At 38.3% G+C, this 19,589-nt stretch overlaps 1 protein-coding gene across 1 annotated transcript in view; it reads right to left on the minus strand.

Moving 5' to 3' along the window:
- SPG11 (SPG11 vesicle trafficking associated, spatacsin) overlaps window positions 1-19,589 on the minus strand; it is a 112,640-nt gene that overhangs the window by 55,655 nt on the left and 37,396 nt on the right. The window contains exons 12-17 of the mRNA XM_037054510.1: window positions 19,488-19,559; window positions 19,070-19,197; window positions 16,670-16,845; window positions 15,368-15,581; window positions 10,059-10,262; window positions 7,807-7,913 (exon numbers count right to left, since the gene is read on the minus strand). Of these exons, the coding sequence (XP_036910405.1) occupies window positions 7,807-7,913; window positions 10,059-10,262; window positions 15,368-15,581; window positions 16,670-16,845; window positions 19,070-19,197; window positions 19,488-19,559 (901 nt within the window). The remainder of the gene's footprint in view (window positions 1-7,806; window positions 7,914-10,058; window positions 10,263-15,367; window positions 15,582-16,669; window positions 16,846-19,069; window positions 19,198-19,487; window positions 19,560-19,589) is intronic.

Raw genomic sequence — 19,589 nt, forward strand, 5'->3', positions numbered from 1 at the left:
AGAAGCCACTGTCTCGCTCCTGAATACCCCCTCCCTCACCACAGGGACACAGAGCCAGCAGTCCAGTGTCATAACTGAGTCTCCATCAACCTGGCTAACACTGTTTGTCCCGACCTGGAGCGACCAGGAGATACTCATGAGCCGACCTGGAGATACTCAGATACTCCATCCCGCCTAGCTTATAGACCCATCCAAGCTGCTTTTCCATACAAATGGCTGGTCTTGGCTCATGCTGCACAACTTCCTAAATCCTCTCAAACAAGCAACAGTCAGCCTCAGTGATGCCCCCCCACACCCCATCCCCATACCTTATGCTAAGTGGCCCCAGGCCCAGCACTAGCAGCAACCAGCCTAGATTCACACCTTGGCTTTGCCTTGAATCTCCAAGGCCAGCATGAGGAGCAGCCATCTCAGCTTGTTTTATACCTCAGACAAGGTGGCCCCAGGCAAAACACAGGTGGGGGCTGACCATGGCCTGCACCACCCAGGAAACCCCAGTGGACAGCTACACACCACAATGGAGCACTAACACCTTGCCCCTGCACAACTGATCCTCCACAGAGGGTGGAGGTTGGTGGTCAGTGCTCACAACCAGTCCTTGGAAACTGACTAGCCTGGGTAAATACCCCCCATTAACCTGCCAACAGCAATCAAGTCTCAAGTATAAGATGAGGGAGGGTGTACTCAGCCCACACTAAAGGTAAAGAAGAAGGAGGAGGAGGAGGAGGAGGAGGAAGGAAGAAAAAGAAGACAAATAACAACAGAACATAATTAAAAAATAAAATGGCAATAAATACATACCTACCAATAATCACTCTAAATGTAAATGCATTAAATGCTCCAAACAAAAGACATAGGGTAGCTGAATGGATAAGAAAACCAGGCCCATATATATGCTTTCTTCAAGAGACCACCTCAGAAAGAAAGGTACACACAGAGTAAAAGTAAAGGGATGGAAAAAGATATTTCACGCAAATGGAAAGGGAAAAAAAGCTAGAGTTGCACTACTTATATCTGAGAAAACAGACTCTAAAGCCAAAGCTAAAGCAAGAGACAAACAAAGACACTACATAATGATAAAGGGAGCAATCCAACAAGAAGATATAAACCTTGTAAACATTTATGAACTCAACACAGGAACATCTAAACATGTAAAGCAAATCTTAATGGACACAAAGGGAGAGACAGAAAGTAACGCAGTATGGTAGGGGATTTTAACACCTCATTGACATCAATGGATAGATCTTCCAGACAGAAAATCAACAAGGCCTTTAAGATACCTTTTTTAAAAAATATTTTATTTATTTATTTTCAAAGAGAGGGGAAGGGTAGGAGAGAGGGAAAGAAATATCAGTGTGTGGTTGCCTCTCATGTGTCCCCCACTGGGAACTGGCCTGCAACCCAGGCATGTGCCCTGACTGGGAATCGAACCGTGATCCTTTGCTTCGCAGCCCCGTGCTCAATCCACTGAGCTATGCCAGCCAGGGCTAAAAGATACCTTAAAACAAACAAAAATGAGAACACATAACCCAAAATCTGTGGAACACAGGGGAAAACATCCTAAAAGGGAAATTCATAGCATTAGAAGACTATCTCAAGAAACAAGAAAAAAGCTCAAAAAGATAATCTAACTTTACACTTAAAGGAACTTGAAAAAGAACAATACGCAAAGCCCAAAGTGAAGAGAAGAAAATAATAAAGATCAGAAGAAAAATAAATGAAGTAGTCCAAAAATGATAAAATATCAATGAAATCAATAGCTGGCTCATTGAAAAGATAATCAAAACTGGCAAACCTTTAAACAGACCAATCAAGAAAAAAAGAGAGAGGACCCAAATAAATAAAATCAGAAATGAATGAGGAGAGGTAACAACAGACACCAAAGAAATACGAGGGACTATGAGAAAATATTGTGAACAACAATATATGAAGAATTTGGACAACCTGGGTGAAATGATAAATTCATAGGAACATACAATCTTCCCAAATTGAATCAGTAAGAATCAGAGAATCTGAATAGACAGATTACAACTCATGAAAATGAAGCAATGATAAATAAAACTCCCTCAAAACAAAAGCTCTGGATTGGATGGCTTCACAGGTGAGTTTTACCAAACATTTAGAGAAGACCTAACACTTATCATTCTCAAATTAGTCCAAAAAATTCAAGAGAAGGGAAGATTCTCAAGCTCATTTTATGAGGCCAGCATTATCCTAATTCCAAAACCAAATACAGACACTGTAAAGAAAGACAATTACAAGCCAATATTCCTGATTACATAGATGCTAAAATCTTTAACAAAATATAAGTAAACTACATCCAGAAATAGGAACCAGACAGGGACATCCACTCTTCTTCAAAGTAGTACTGGAAGTCCTAGCCACAGCAATCAGACAAGAAGAAGAAATCAAAGACACCAAATTGGAAAGAAGTCAAACTATCATTATTTGCAGACGTCATAATACTGTATTTAGAGAACCCTAAACATTCAAGAAACTACTAGAACTAATAAATGAATTTGGTAAATTCGCCAGATACAAAATAAATATCCAGAAATCAGTTGCATTTTTAGATGCTAATAATGAACTATCAGAAAGGGAAAATAAGAAAACAAGCCCATTCACAATTGCTTTAAAAAGAATAAAATACCTAGGAATAAATTTAACTAAGAATGTAAAAAAAACCTGTACTTGGAAAATTAAGTCACTAAACAAAGAAATTGAAGAGTATAAAATAAGTGGAAACATATACCGTGCTCATGGATAGGAAGAATGAATATCATTAAAATGTCCATACTACCCAAAGCAATCTACGGATTCAACTCAATTCCTATCAAGATACTAGTGGCTTATTTCACAGAACTAGAATAAATATTCCAAAAATTTATATAGAACCACAAAAGAGCCCAAATAGCAACAGTGATCTTGAAGAAAAACACAGTTGCAGGAATCAGGCTACCTACTATCAAACTATACTATAAGGACACAGTAATCAGAACAGCATGGTACTAGCATAAAAACAGACACACAGATCAATGGAACAGAACAGAGAGCACAGAAATAAACCCACACCTGTTTTTCAATCCTTACCCAAGGACATTTTTTCATTGCTTTTAGAGAGGAATGGGGCAGGGAGAGAGAGAAAGAGAGGAGAGAGAGAGAGAGAAGAGAGAGAAAGAGAAAGAGAAAGAAGGAAAATGAATTATCCATGTGAGACAGAAACAATGACTGGTTGCCTTCCATACACACCCAAACTGCAAATCAAACCTGTAACCTACGTATGTTCCTTGACTAGTAATCAAACCTGCAGCCTTTTAGTGCAGGGGGATGACACTCCAACCAAATGAGCCACACTGACCAGGGCTAAATCTAACCTTTCTGGTCAATTAATATTTGACAAAGGAGGCAAAAACATACAATGGGCTAAAGATAGTCTATTAAATAAATGGTGTTGGGAAAATTAGACAGATACATGCAAAAAAATGAAACTAGACCACCTTCTTTCACCACACACAACAATAAACTCAAAATGGGGTTAAAGACTTAAGCGTTGGGCTAAAAACCATAAAAATCCCAATGAAAACGTAGACAGCCCTAACCAGTGTAGCGCAGCTGGCTGAGCATCACCCTGCAAAGTGAAAGGTTGGTTAGATTCCTGGTCAGCGTACATGTCTAGGTTGCAAGTTTGCTGCCCTGGTCAGGGTAAGAGAAGAAACAGATAGATGTTTCTCTCTTGCATCAATGTTTCTCTCCCTTTCTCCCTCCCTTCCCCCCTAAATTAAAAAAGTAACTATTTTTTAAAAAAAGAAAATATAGGCAGTAAAATCTCAAATGTTTCTCATAGCAATATTTTTTTCTGATATATCTTCTGAGGAAAGGGAAACAAAAGGAAAAAAACAAATAGGACTACGTCAAACTGAAAAGTCTTTGCACAGCAAGGGAAACACTAAACAAAATGAAAAGACAACCCATGAATGAGAAAACATATTTGCTAATACATCTGATAAGGGGTTAACATCCAAAATTTATAAAGAATTTATAAAACTTGCCCTAGCTAGTGTGGCTCAGCAGACTGAATGCCAGCCTGCAAACCAAAGGGCACATGCCTCAGTTGCAGACCAGGTCCCTGCTTGGGGGTGTGTGAGAGGCAACCAATTCATGTACTCTCACAAATTGCTGCTTCTCTCCCTCCCTTCCTCTATCTCTAATAAGGTAAATGAATAAAATATTTAAAAAGAAAGAATTAATAAGACTCAACACCAAAAACTAAACAATCCTATTTAAAAATAGGCAAAGGACCTGAATAGATATTTCTCCAAAGACAATATACAGATGGCCAATAGACACATGAAAAGATGCTCAACACCACTCATAAGAGGAATGGAAGTTAAAACCACATGAGATACCACTTCACACTTGTCAGAATGGCTATCATCAGTAAGTCAACAAACAAGTGTTGGTAAGGAGGAGCAGAAAGGGGAACTATCATGCATTGTTAGTGGGGTTAGTGCAGCCTCTGTGGAAAGCAGTAATGGAGTTACTGCAAAAAATTAAAAATGGATCTGCCTTATGACCCTACACTTCTTGGAATTTATCCTAAGAAACCCAAAACACTAATTTGAAAGAATTTTAGCACCCCTATGTTCAATGCAGCATTGTTTACAATCACCAAGATGTGGAAGCAGCTCAAGTGTCCACTGGTAGATGAGTATATAAAAGAGCTATGGGATATACATCCGGCCAAGATGGAGGCATAGGTGGAAATACTGTACCTTCTCGCACAACCAAATTTAAGGACAACAAAGACTTAGAAACAAAAACACAACCAGAATAGACAGAAAATTGAACTGCACCAAAGTCCGACAAAAATGAACCATTCATCCAAACCAGTAAGAGGGGTGGAGTCGGCAGTGAGCAGAGAGGGGTCCCAGGAGGTAGAGGCAGTGGTTAGCAGGACTGGGTGTGGGGAGAAAACGAGGTGTGCAAGGCAGTTGGCTGACCAAGAACACACATTCACACACAGATAAACCAGGCCAAAAAAAAGGGCAGTGAGACAAATTGCGTAACCCAGGGCCCCAGCGATGTGAAATAAAGCCTAAAAGCACTGATTGGAAAAACTTTTGGAGGTTGAGATGCCAGGAGAGGCTCCCAGCCTCACAGGAAAGTTCATTGGAGAGACCCACAGGGTCCTTGAACATACACAAGCCCACCCACCCAGGAACTAGCACTAGAAGGACCCAATTTGCTTGTGAGAAGCAGCAGAGGGAACGGAAATCCAAGAGAGAGCCCAACAAATGCCATTGCTCCCTCTCTGACCCCACCCCCACATACAGCATCACAACCCAGCAACTGTGTTAACCCCCCATGGTGAACACCTAAGGCTCCGCCTCTCATATGTAACAGGTGTGACCAGACCAAAACATTATGGCTCAAACAGAACATATCAAAGCTCCAGAGCCAATAGTTCTAAGCAACCAAGAGATAGCCAACATATCAGACACACAGTTCAAAACACCGGTGGATCAGGATGCTCACAGAACTGGTTGATTTAGTCACAAATTAGATAAAAAAATTAAGGCTACACTAGGTGAAATAAAGAAAAATGCACAGGGAAACAATAGTGATAGGAAGGAAACTGGGACTCAAATCAACAGTGTGGACCAGAAGGAAGAAAGAAACAACCAAACAGAAAAGAATGAAGAAACAAGAATTCAAAAAAATGAGGAGAGGCTTAGGAACCTCCAGGATATCTTTAAATGTTCCAACACCTGAACTGTAGGGGTACCAGAAGGGGAAGAGGAAGAGCAACACGTGGAAAACTTATTTGAACAAATAATAAAGGAGAACTTCTTCAATCTGGCAAAGGAAATAGACTTCCAGGAAGTCCAAGGAGCTCAGAGAATCCCAAAGAAGTTGGACCCAAAGAGGAACACACTAAGGCGCATCATAATTACATTACCCAAGATTAAAATGAAGGAGAGAATCCTAGAAGCAGCAAGAGATAAGGGGACAGTCACCTACAAAGGACTTCCAATCAGACTCTCAGCTGATTTCTCAAAAGAGACCTTACAGGCAAGAAGGGGCTGGAAAGAAGTATTCCAAGTCATGAAAGGCAAGGACCTACATTCAAGACTGCTCTATCCAGCAAAGTTTTCATTTAGAATGGAAGGGCAAATAAAGTGCTTCTCAGATAAGGTCAAGTTCAAGGAGTTCATCATCACCAAGCCCTTATTATATGAAATGTTAAAGGGATTTATCTAAGAAAAAGAAGATAAAAAATGTGAACAGTGAAAGGACAGCATACTCAGAGTTATTAACAACCACACCTAAAACAAAAGTAAACTAAGGAGACAGCTAGATCAGGAGCCGAGACACAGAAATGAAGATCACATGGAGGGTTAGCAACAGGGGAGTGGGAGGAGGAGAAGGGGGGAGAAGGTACAGAGAATAAGTAGCATAGACGGTGGGGTGAAAATAGACAGGGGGAGGGCAAGTGTGGAAAATGTAGAAGCTAAAGAACTTATGACACATGGACATGAACTAAAGGGGGGATGTGGGGGGAGGGGTGTGCAGGGTGGAGGGGAATGAAGGGGGAAAAATGGGGCAACTGTAATAGCATAATCAATAAAATATATTTAAAAATAAATAAAAGAGCTATCGCACATTTACACAATGGAATGCTACTCAGCTGTTTAAAAAAAATGGAAATTTTACCCTTTTCAAGAGTATGGATGGACCTGGAAAACAGTATGCTAAGTGAAATAAGCCAGTCAGAGAAAGACAAGTATTATATGATTTCATGCATATGTGGAATCTAATGAATAAATTTAACTAACAAGCAAAATAAAGACAGATTCATAGATAGAGAGCAGGCTGAGAGCTCTGGGAGCAGGAGAGAGCAGGGGAGCTGGGGTGGGAGAGGGATTGAGCAAAAAAGAAAAAAAGAGAGAAAGGACCCATGGACAAGGACAACAGTGTGGGTTGGTGATTGTGGGGGGGAAGGGAGTGGATGGAAGTGGAAGAGGGTGAAAGGGGGATAAATGGTGATGGAAAAATAGAAAATAAAATAAATTTAGAAAAAAGAACTACCTATGGATCTTCCTATCTACCTAGGCTTCTACTATGGACAGTTATCTTCTCGACAGCTTCCAATTTTTTTTTTACAATGAACATATATTACTATAATCAACACCAAAAGAACAAACAAAACAAAACAAAGCAAATTATGAACATATTCTTCATCTGCTAAGAAACCAGATATTATATAGAAGTGAAAGATTGGCTGTTGACATTCCTTGCCCTTTTAGAAATCTCTGGAATAATACCAGCTAAGCCCTCAGGGCTCACAGGACTATCTGATTGTAACCAGAGCAACACTCTGTCAGCAGCTCTGCTACAGAAAACACAAGACCACACATACTGTGCATTTTTCACTCCATGTGGAGTTCCTCACTAAAAGAAAACAGACCATTTCTTCATGGGAAAAGGCTGTCAACCTGCCAGAGAGCAGAAATTCAGCTATGATAAACTGGTAAGATGAGAGATATCCAAAGAGAATAGAGCAGGAGGCTGAGAATGAAAGGAAACAACTACACGCTCTGTCTGCTCCAAGTCTGGCTTTTCTTAGCTGGGAAGAAGCTAACATTTTTGTTCTTCTGCTTCTTAAAGAAAGCTTGAGCCTAGATTATGATCAGATATTTGTCTACAGCCAAATGATTCATTTAAAAGAGTTCACAAGTTAAATGCTACTCAAAGACCAGTTATTTATCCACAGAATTTTTTGTATTTAATACAATACACCCATACCTGTTAAGTTACCAGAAACTTGTCGACACTGAACTAAAAATTCAAACCAAGGGTGAGCTTCATGTAATTCTTTTTTGTCCAAAAAGGGACAGTTTGATGGACTAAGCCTGTATAAAAATATAAAATAAAAAACACACTCTGATTAATATACAGGATAAGACACACAGCTACAATCGTATTTCCTCAGGTGATAATGAGCATAAAAATAGAACCCTGGATTTTAAGAGTAAATATAACACAATATACTCCCACTTGTGTCGTTTTACACATTCCTTATGATCTAGAAATATAGGAAAATTTTAGAGACAGAGATAACAATATTTGAAATGTGAGCCCTGGCTGGTGTAGCTCAGTGGATTGAGTGTGGGCCTATGAACCAAAGGATCATGGTTCTATTCCCAGTCAGGGCACATGCCTGGGTTGCAGGCCAGTTCCCAGCAGGGGACGCACACAAGGCAACCATTGATATTTCTCTCCCTCTCTCCTTCCCTTCCCCTCTAAAGATAAATAAATAAAACCTTAAAAAATAAATAAATAAGATGTGTTCACTACCACAATTTAATAGATAACTCACACTTTAAGGTCTTCAAGGTACTTTGTATTTTATTATTTTTACAAGAAAACTCTATAGCATTTTCAAACTTACGAGGTTTTCAAAAACCTTTACACAACTACAAAGAAGCTAGGACTGAGCAGTTAAGGGTCAGAATAGGTACTTTGAAAATATGGCTTTTAAATCATCTCTTGCCAGCAGCTTTGTGGAAAACGTTTTTGTGTGTAAGCAAGCCTCAAAGATATGAACCAGAAAATACACTCTGTTTGAAATCCTAGTCTTTACTACCCCAAATAAAAATGTTTTTATTAAATAGAGAACAGGCTGACAGTGGCCAGAGGGGAGAGGGGAGGGAATTTCAGGGGGAAAAGGGAAGGGTTTACAGGAACTAGTATAAAGGACACATGGACAAAAACTAGGGGGGTGGAAATGGGAGGGAGGTGGGGAGAGCTGGGTGGGTGGGTGGGCTGGGATGGGAGTAAAAGACAGAAAACTGTACTTGAACAACAATTGAAATAAAATTTTAATAACGTTTTCATTAGCATACTGAAAGTGGGCTCTAGAATCAAACATAAGTAGAGTTATATCTGACTTTGCCATGTACTTGCTATGAGCCATAAGGCACTTACTCTCTCTCAAAGCCTCAGTTTGCTCATCTGTGAAATGGAGAAAGAAATAACAACCTCATAGGGTTTTTGTGAAAATTAAATGAGATAACTTAAGGGTCAAGAACATTATAAGCACTCATATATTAGACACTACTACTATTGTTGTTATTACTGACCCAATAGCAACAAACACAGGCCACATATATGAATCTTCAGGTTGATCTTAAGTAGGTATATATTGGTGCCCATCCACCCATCCATCCATCCATCTATCTACTCGTCTATCCAAATGTAAACTGGTTAACATTTGCCTGGTAATGAAAGTATCAAAGAACTCTAGGTTAACCTTTAGAATCGTCCTCTCTTTTAAAGATTTTATTTAATTTTTTAAATTTATTTTTAGAGAGAGGGGAAGCAAGAGAGAAAGAGAAGGAGAAAAATATCAATCAGTTGCCTCTCACATGCTCCCAACTGGGGACCTGGCCCACAACCCAGGCATGTACCCTGACTAGGAATCGAACTGGCAACCCTTCAGTTTGCAGGCCAGTACTCAGTTCACTGAGCCACACCAGCCAGGACTCATCCTCTTTTTAAACTTTCACTTTATCCTAATCTCTAGCTATTTAAAAGATTAACAGAGATATTACAAATTTAACATTACCAAAACACACAAGATAAACCTTTAGTTGAATGCAGCATGGAACTAAAAGGTATACCAAGTGCTGCAGGGGAAAGAACTACTTTAAAAATCAGTTGCGCTGACTGGTGTGGCTCAGTTGGTTGGGCATCAACCTGCAATCTAAAAGCTCACAGCTTCAATTCCTGGTCAGGGCACATGACTGGGCTGCAGGTTCAGTCCCTAGTCAGGGCTGATACAGGAGGCAAACAATAGATGTCTCTCTCACATCAATGTTTTTCTCTCTCTCTTTCTCCCTCCCTTCCCCTCTCTCTGCCATTTGAAAAAAAGAAAAATTTTAAAAAATCAGTATTCCTCATGTGAATGCTCAATATTTTCCTATTATCATATTCAAATAGAATTGAAAGAGGAAACGTGAAGACCTACTCAAGGACAACCAATTCTCAGCACTTACTTATAACAGTCAAGATATACATAAAGAAGATATTGCAGACTGTGCTCCAAACAATAGAGAATGAAGTGAGAATGGAAATCCCATCCTTCTTTGGATCTGTAGTTTTGAACAGGAAGGGCATCTTGCATCACACCCCCAATGCGGTTCAGTCTTAGGAGGAAGAGTTCAAAGTCTTCTAGTTCAGATATAAGAAAAATCCCATTCCTATAGGACAGGTTTAAGAGATGGAAAGTTACAAAGTTGCTAGATTCAGAGCACACCAAACCACTTCCATTAGTTTAAGTCTTAACTACAGCAGGCACTCAAATAATGCCCTTTTCTTTTTTCACTCAATGCCATTTTGTTTTAACTTATAATATTGATGAGATACTATAGTAACTTAACTCTTGTTCATATCAATTAGCCATTGGTAAAACTGGTTTCATTACATGTTGTTTCACTTAAAGTCACAGAACCTATCCACAATGTTAAGAGATGACTTACTGCATTAAAAAAAAAACTTACAAACTAAAACTGATAATTTTTACTCTATCAATACATAGGAAGACACATTTTGTTGGTTTACAACAAAGGTTTTTGAATCATGTTAGTATTTAAAGGTAGTAATAACTGTCTTAAGTTATCTTAAATATTTCAACAACCTAAACTAAGCTATCTCCATTTTTTTGTATGATTGGAACTGTACAATCCAGTGTGCAATGGTGGTTAGCTCTTGAACTAGATGTTTTTAGCACTGATAAATTCACCAAAATATACAAACAAAATTACTAAGAAACTGAAGCAAAATAATTTAAATAAACCAACTACTAAACAATAGAAATCTGCATTGAAATAGTACTTTTTATAAATTTACTGTTAAAAACATCATATACACCCAAGGCATACAGAAAATATATAATGTGGAGTTTAAAGAAACACTACGTAGCCATCATCCAGACTACAGCACATTATACCTGGAAGCTCTTGGTGTATCCCTTCCCCATTTCATGTCCTTTGCTACCCTGACTTTTGTGATAACCATTCCCTTAGTCTTATTCATAGTTTTAGCACCCATATATGCAACCCCAAATAATATATGGTTTGGCTTTGCCTATTTTAAGCTTCATATATAAATAAAACATTCTGGTACATTTTGGAAAATTCTTCTACTCAACATTGTGCAATTTATCTGTGTTGATACCTACAGCTATAGTTTGTCAGTTTTTGTTATCTAGTGCATTATATCTTTTTTTTAACTTTTTTTCTAAGATTTTGTTTATTTATCTTTAGAAGGGAAGGGAAGAAAAGGAGAGAAATATCAATGTATGGTTGCTTCTCATGCGTCCCCTGCTGGGAACTGGCCTGCAACCCAGGCAGTGCCCTGACTGGGAATTGAACTGCGATCATGTGGTTCACAGGCCCATGCTCAATCCACTGAGCTACACCAGCCAGGGCTTTAGGGCATTACATCTTATATGATTATACTACATTTTATTTATCTGCTCTACCTTGGATGGTCATTGCAGTTGCTCTCAGATTTTTTTGTAAAATAAATTTACATTTCCATGACTACAAATGAGGAAGAGCACCTTTTCACATGCTTACTGGCCATTTTTGCTTTCTCTTTGTGAAATGCTTAACTGTACTGGTACCCTCCCCTTCAGGCCTAAGCTTTACACTTCTCCTGCTCTGTGTCCCTGGAGGCTAACCTGTACTCGTTGCTCCAGAAAAGTCCACTGCCCTCAGGCTTCTGTTTTGGTGTGCCCTATGGCAGACACCACCAGCCCTGAAGCTGAGTCAGAAAAAGGTTGGGATGGGGATGCCTTGGCTCTGTCCACGCTGGATGACCTCAGGTTGGCCGGCATACACTAATCCCACAGTCATGAAGATATTCTTCTGTATTTCTAAAAGCTTTATAGTTTCACATTTGACATTTAGGTTTAAAAATCTACCTGGAGTTGATTTCATGCACGATTAAGGCAGAGGGTCCAATTTAACTTTTCCCCCATATAGGTATCATCCAGTTTGGCATACAGTTTGCCACCCTGACTGGGCAAAAAGACTACTCATTTCCCACTGTTCTGTGGTGTCATTTTTGTCACATATAAAGCGAGCATGTATATGTAAGTCTGTTTCTATGTTCATTATTCTGTTCTACTGGTCTATTTATCTATTCCTGCAGCAACATTCCCATTGTCTTGTTATAGCTTTAGACAAAGTCTTGATATCTGGTAGGGGAAGTTCTTTTTTAGGCTATTCTTGATCCTCTACATTTCCATATTAATATTAATTATAAGCTTAACAAAATTCAGAAGAAAATCCGCTCGAATTTTTATTAAGATTGTACTATATCTAAAGATCAACTTGGGAAGAATTGATAGCAGGCTTGTCTAAATCTAAGAGAAAGCTTGTGATGCTTCACTGTTAAGTATAATGGTAGCTAGATTTTTTTTAGACACCCTTTTAAAGTTAAGAGCTGTAGCTATCTACGTTTGCTAATAATTTTCAAGATAAATATTGAGTTTTATCAAATGCTTTACACAAAGCATTTGAGGGTATTATCTATCAGGGTATTATCTTTCCCTTTGATCTGTTAATATAGTAGATATTAGTTCATTTTTTAAAAATGTATTTTATTGATTATGCTGTTATAGTTGTCCCATTCCCCCCCCCCTTATTCCCTTAGCCCTGCAACCCCCATGCCCACCAGCATTCCCCACACTCAGTTCATGTCCATGGGTTGTACATATAAGTTCTTTGGCTTCTACATTTCTTATACTATTCATAACCTGCTCCTATTTTCTACCTATCATTTATGCTACTTATTCTCTGTACCTTTTTTTCCATTCCCCTTCTCCTCCTCCCCACTGATAACCCTCTATGTGATCTCCATTTCTATGATTCTATGTTCTAGTTATTTGCTTAGTTTGTTTTTGTTTTCTTAGGTTCTGTTGTTGATAGTAGCTAGTTTGTTGTCGTTTTACTGTCCATAGCTTTGATCGTCTTTTTCTTAGATAAATCCCTTTAACATTTCATATAATAAGGGTTTGGTAATGAGGAACTCCTCTAATTTGACCTTATCTGGGAAGCACTTGATCTGCCCTTCCATTCTAAATGAAAGCTTTGCTGGATAGAGTAATCTTGGATGTAGGTCCTTGACTTCCATGACGGAATACTTCTTTCCAGCTCCTTCTTGCCTGCAAGGTTTCTTCTGAGAAATCAGCTGAAAGTCTTATGGGAACTCCTTTTAGGTAACTGTTTCCTTTTCTCTTGCTGATCTTAAGATTCTCTCCAAATCTTTAATCTTGAGTAATGTAATTATGACGTACCTTGGTGTATGCTTCCCTGGGTCCAACTTCTTTGGGACTCTCTGAGCTTCCTGGACTTCCTGAAAGTATTTCCTTTTCCAGATTGGGGAAGTTCTCCTTCATTATTTGTTCAAATAAGTTTTCAATTTCTTGTTCTTGTTCTCCTCCTTCTAGCATCCCTATGATTCGTATGTTAGAATGCTTAAAGTTGTCCCAAAGGTTCCTAAGCCTCTCCTCATTTTTGTGAATTCTTGTTTCTTCATTCTGTTCTCATTGACTCTTTCTTCTGCTTCAAATCACTGATTTGAGTCCTGGTTTCCTTCTCATCACTGTTAATTCCCTGTACATTTTCCTTTATTTCACTTTGCATAGCCTTCAATTTTTCCTCTGTTTTGTGACCATATTCAAGCATTTCTGTGAGCATCCTGATTACAAGTGTTTTGAACTCTGCATCTGATAGGTTGACTATCTCTTCATTGCTTAGTTGTATGTTTTCTAGAGCTTTTATCTATCCTTTCATTTGGGCCATTTTTTTTTTGTCTCCACAAGCCTGTTATGTAGTAAGGGGCAGAGCCTTAGTTATTCGCCAGGGCGGGGCAACCTACATCGCTGCTTTGTGGTGCTATATGGTGGAGAGGGGTCTGAGAGGGAACAGTGACACTTCTGCTATTTGCTGGGTTTCAGTCACTTCCCTCACTACCCACAAGCAAGTTGGGCTCTTCTGGTGCTGATTCCCAGTGGGTAGGCTCGTGTGCATTCTAGGACCCTGTGAATCTCTCCAATGAGCTTTCCTGTGAGGTTAGAAGTTTCTCCCTCTACTGCACCCTCCATAGCTTTTTTCAGTCAGGTTTTGAGGCTTTATTTCTCTACACTGGAACCCTGGGTTGTGCAGTCTGTCTCTCTCCCCAGTTTTTCCTCCTGGTTTATCCACATGCAAATGTGGACTGTCTGGGCCCTCCTGCCGCCACCTTGCCATGTGTCCTCTCTGCCCCAGCTGCCCACCTATACTCCTATCAGTCTGGATGAATGTTTCTTTAACTCCTTGGTTGTCTGACTTTCATACAGTTCGATTTTCTGGCAGTTCTGGTTATTTTTGTTTTTTAAATTGGTTGTTGTTCTTCTTTTGGTTGTGTGAGGAGGCATAGTGTATCTACCAACACGTCCATCTTGGCTGGAAATCTCTCATTATTTTACTATGTCATAATTCATGATAAATTATACATATATTAGCTTTTTAAATGATCAAATGTTAAGCAAAATATTTAATAAGCATACAAGTTATATGAAATTTTACTTTCAGTAAACAAGAAGAAGAGTATTTAATGTAATGGAAAGAAGTGTGAATAGAAAGTAAAGGGTTAAAATAATTAAAACCTTTAAGTACTGGGTTGGGCAAAGCTCTTAATTTCTCTGGATATCACTCTCCATATCTTTAAATTGGGTAAACAATACAGCTATTTTTTCCCTAGAAATAAGTTTAAGAAACTTAAAAATTAACATATATGTTAAGTCTCCTTATATTATTTTGATAGCTTAGGAAGATAGAGTAGGTTGAATGATATGACATTGCTCATATTTATCCATTTTTGACCCACACAAATGGCAAGTTTACAGGGTTTGATCTAATAGAATGATTTTTAGAAATTAAAGTCTTCCCTTAACCTTCAGGATCTCTTTCCCCTCACTAATTTCTTATTTGAATAGTCCTCTTTAGTTCAAGACCATACATGGATATGGGTGCAGTGAAGAGGGTAGGAGACATCACATGACGCTAAGCTGTCCTCATCCAGCTCTTGCCACTTGGTCCTTGTAGCCCCTCTGAAAGCTCACCATATTTCTACACCAAAGCACATACCTTCATCTGAAATTTGAGAGCCTATTCACTACCACATTATGCTAAATGCGTAAGATTTTAAAACCTCAATTTTAAAATACTATGAAACAACATCCCACTGTATTTGTGGCGTATCAAAGGAAAAATTACAGAATTTTCTTTATTGCTCTTCCCCACAGTTATAGTACCTGGCCAGCTCATCTATAATTTTATTCCTCATGCTGTTGTTGCAGCAAGTATTCTGATCAATGACATCAACAGTCAGAGGAGGCCATTTAGTCTGCTGAAGTGAAGAATAATTATTCTGGGTCTGAAATTCTCCAATCCATGAGATAATGCTTAACCAGTCATGGCGAGCTGTAAGGTATCTCCAGAGGGCTTCGGGAGAATATGATTTGTATTCTATATTAAGGACAAAATACATTTTAAAATAGCAATGAATTATGATTACTGACACAAAACTCAACACTAATCAACTGAGTATGAATATATGGACAAATATTTACACATATAAATTATTCAGGCCTTCTGCTTCCCTTACTATTTTCCTTTTTTATGCTGCTCTTCATTTTATAATTAATATTTAGCTGGAGGAAGAGTTGTTAAATGTTGTTTCTTATTAGTACAGAGGCTAAATGAAACTTGAGAACTAGCTTATCAGCCTTCTTTTTCCCTTTTCTTTTTCTTAACATAAATAAAAACTTTGGCTATAATAATGAACATGAATTTAACATTCTATAAATTACCACTGTTAATTATTCCCCAGAGCCCCAATGTGATACAGACCTTCAGTTTACACAAGAAAAAACTCAAAGATGATTTGGAAAAGTAAAGAATGTCACTTTGAGGCAGGAAAAAGAACTCAGCCTTGAAGCCCTGGCTGGTGTGGCTCAGTGGATTGAGCATGGGCTGTGAACCAAAGCATCGCCATCTTAATTCCCAGTCAGGGCACATGCCTGGGTTTTGGGCCAGGTCCCCAGTGGGGGCCACATGAGAGGCAACCATACAATGATGTTTCTCTCTCTCTCTTTCTCCCTCCCTTTCTCTAAAAATAAATAAAATCTTTTTAATAAAGAACTCAGCCTTGAAATCTCAATTTACTGAACCATACAGCTTTTTTCTTTCACTATTACATTATAAGTCCCTTACAAATAACCTTGAGATAAGAGGTGTTAATGACTTGAATTTTTAAAAATCTCACACAAGGATATTTTTAAATTGCTTTTTAGAGACAGAGTAAGGGAAAAAGAGAAACATAAGTGAGTTGCCTCCTGCATGTGCCTGGACCAGAGATCAAACCCGCAATCCTTCTACTATGGGATGATGCTCCAACCAACTGAGCCACACCAGACAGGGCATGACTTGCATCTAATCAACTGAATATTTTTCCCCAAAAGGAATTCTACAGTGGAAACATACCACCAAAATATACTAATGTCTAACTGAATATTCATTCAATATATTCAGATTTCAGGCTCTCTCATACTTGCCTTCTGGATTTATCCTGGGAAGAAGGATGGATTCTTGTGTTAGCTGATTCCACCACTGAGCCCAATTTAATGCAATTCTATGGTTCTGTTTGTCAAATTTATCTTTATAATCATATTTCAGGAATGAGTCCAAAGCAGATTTATGCTTGAAAAAATCTTGTTCCTTTATCCAATACCTAAAACAATGATATAATTTCTTTTTAATTTTGGAGGAAAAAGCATCATTTCTTTATATCTGTTAAAAAACTTCTATGCTTTTGGAGAACACATACTTTAATACTCTCAATTTTGTATTTATTCCAGTGTGTGCGCACACACATACATATTGGGAAATTCCTGAGTTCCTTCTGGATGGTAACAAGTTTTATCTTCATGAAGAATGTAAGCTGGTTCTGGCCAAAATGGAGGTGTAGAAAGAAACCCTTTGCTTCCTCACACAACCAAAAGGAGGGTAACAACCAATCTAAAATCAATGAACAACCAAAAGTGCCAGAAAATCAAACTGCATGGAACTCCAACAACCAAGGAATTAAAGAAAAAATCAGTCAGAACAACCAGACCAGTAAGGTGGTGGACCACGTGGCCTGGCCGGTGGAGAAAAACTGTGGTGAGGTGGTAGACCTGGTGGTGGGGTTTGCTGTGGCAAGGCAGCAGGCTGTGAGGAAGGGGCTGACTTAAGGGGAAACTGAGACTCAGAGTTGATACGAGGGTTGGTATGGTGGGAGAAACTCCCAGTCTCACACGAGAGTCCATCAGAAAGTATGCTAGGGACAAGCAGGTGAGCTCCGGCCCCTCCCCGACAGGCAGTGGTGCAGTACAGCAAGGAGGCTTGCCTAAGGCCCCGCCCCCTTACAACTTACCAGGTGTGCCAAGACAAAGAAATATGACCCAAATGAAAGAACAGAGCAAAACTTCAGAAAGACAGCTAAACAATGAGGACACAGCCAACCTGTCTGATAGAGAATTTAAAGCCCTGATAATCAAAATGCTCACAGAGCTGATTTGACTTGGTTGAAAAATGAATAAACAAATGAAAGATATCCAAAATGAAATAAAATATTCAGGGAACCAACAGTGACAGGAAGGAAACCAGGACTCAAAGCAACAATCTGGAACAAAAGGAAAAAATACACATCCAACTAGAACAGAATAAAGAAACAAGAATTCAAAAAAGTGAAGAGAGTCTTACAAACCTCTGGGACAACCTGAAACGTTCCAATATCTGAATTATAGGGATGCCAGAAGGAGAAGAAGAACAGCAAGAAACTGAAAACTTATTTGAACAAATAATGAAAGAAAACTTCCCCAATATGGCCAAGGAAATAGACTTCCAGAAAGTCCAGGAAGCTCAGAGAGTCCCAAAGAAGTTGGACCCAAAAAGGAATACACCAAGGCACATCATCATTAAGTTACCCAAGATTAAAGATAAGGAGAAAATCCTAAAAGAAGTGAGGGGAAAGGAGAAAGTTACCTGCAAAGGAGTGCCCATTAGGCTATGAGCTGATTTCTTAAAATAAACCTTGCAGGCAAGAAGGGGCTGGTAAGAAGTATTCCAAATGAATGGGAGGAAATAGGACAACTGTAATGGCATAATCAATAAAATACATTTTTAAAAAATAAAATAAATAAATAAATCGATTTTAAAAAAAAGTATTCCAAGTCATGAAAGGCAAGGACCTAGATTACTCCATCCAGTAAAGCTATAATTTAGAATGGAAGGGCATATAAAGTGCTTCCTGGGAAGCACCTTGTCTGGCAAGGTAAAGGAGTTAATCATCACCAAGCCATTAGTATATGAAATGTTCAAGAGACTTATCTAAGAAAAAGAAGATAAAAAACATGAACAGTAATGAACTATAGAAATGATCCCTGAAAGTATAGTCTTTGCATGAACAGTAAAATGACAACAAACTCACAACTATCAACAAATGAACCTAAAGAAAAACAATGAAAAAACAACCAAGCAAACAACTAGAACAGTAACAGAATCAAAGAAATGGATATCACATGGAGGGATTTCAGTGGGGAGTGGGAAGGGAGGAATTGGGCGGGGGGGGGGGGGGAGTACAAGGAAGAAGAAGCGTAATTAGTAGCCATAAAATAGACAGGGACAGATAAAAAATGATATAGGAAACAGAGGACTCAAAGAACTTATATGCACAACCCATGGACATGAACTAATAAGGGGCAAGGAATGCTGGAGGGTTGAGGGGGCAGGGCAGAGTGGGGATAAAGGGAGAAAAAATTGGGAAAACTGTAATGGCATAATCAATAAAAATACTTTAAAAAAAGAATGTAAGCTCAGTTCTACAGAAGAAACCCATGCTCATTAACAATTAAAAACTATACACTATCTAAAATATTCTTCCCATATTATCAAAAGAGGACTAACGAGACTACCTGGGAAAGGACTGGATCTGCATATTTTCTTGCAAATGTTCTGAATAAAACTTTTCAACTTGATTGACGAAGTCTATAGTTCTTTTTTCTTTTTCAGAAAAATATGTTTTTTCTGTTAAAACTTCAACCTTGAATAAAAAGTAATTAAAGAAGTGACTTCACAAAAATCAAGCACATTTGTAAAACAAATATCATGAAATTAAATGCCATTTAAGAACTGTATTTTAAATTTTTGAGGTAATGTATATATTCACACAAATTGTCTTTTACTACAAATGCAAAAATGATCATTTAAAAAGACAAAAGAGTTGTCTTACTTTTACTTACTGGATATTATTTGAATGTTAAAATAATTTATTCTGAAGTTTTACCAAGGTTTACTAGAAAATACAAACTACACAGGTTCACATTTACATACCAAAAAGTCCCGTATATTTTTATCAGTTGTATAGAAGCATATCTTGAGCAACTGGTCTTTTACATCAAAGCCCTATAATAAATACAGAGAAAATATAATTTT

The sequence above is a fragment of the Sturnira hondurensis genome, unplaced genomic scaffold (genome assembly GCF_014824575.4).
Source record: "Sturnira hondurensis isolate 20B ecotype Veracruz unplaced genomic scaffold, ASM1482457v3 Scaffold0008196, whole genome shotgun sequence".
Classification (NCBI taxonomy): Eukaryota; Metazoa; Chordata; class Mammalia; order Chiroptera; family Phyllostomidae; genus Sturnira; species Sturnira hondurensis.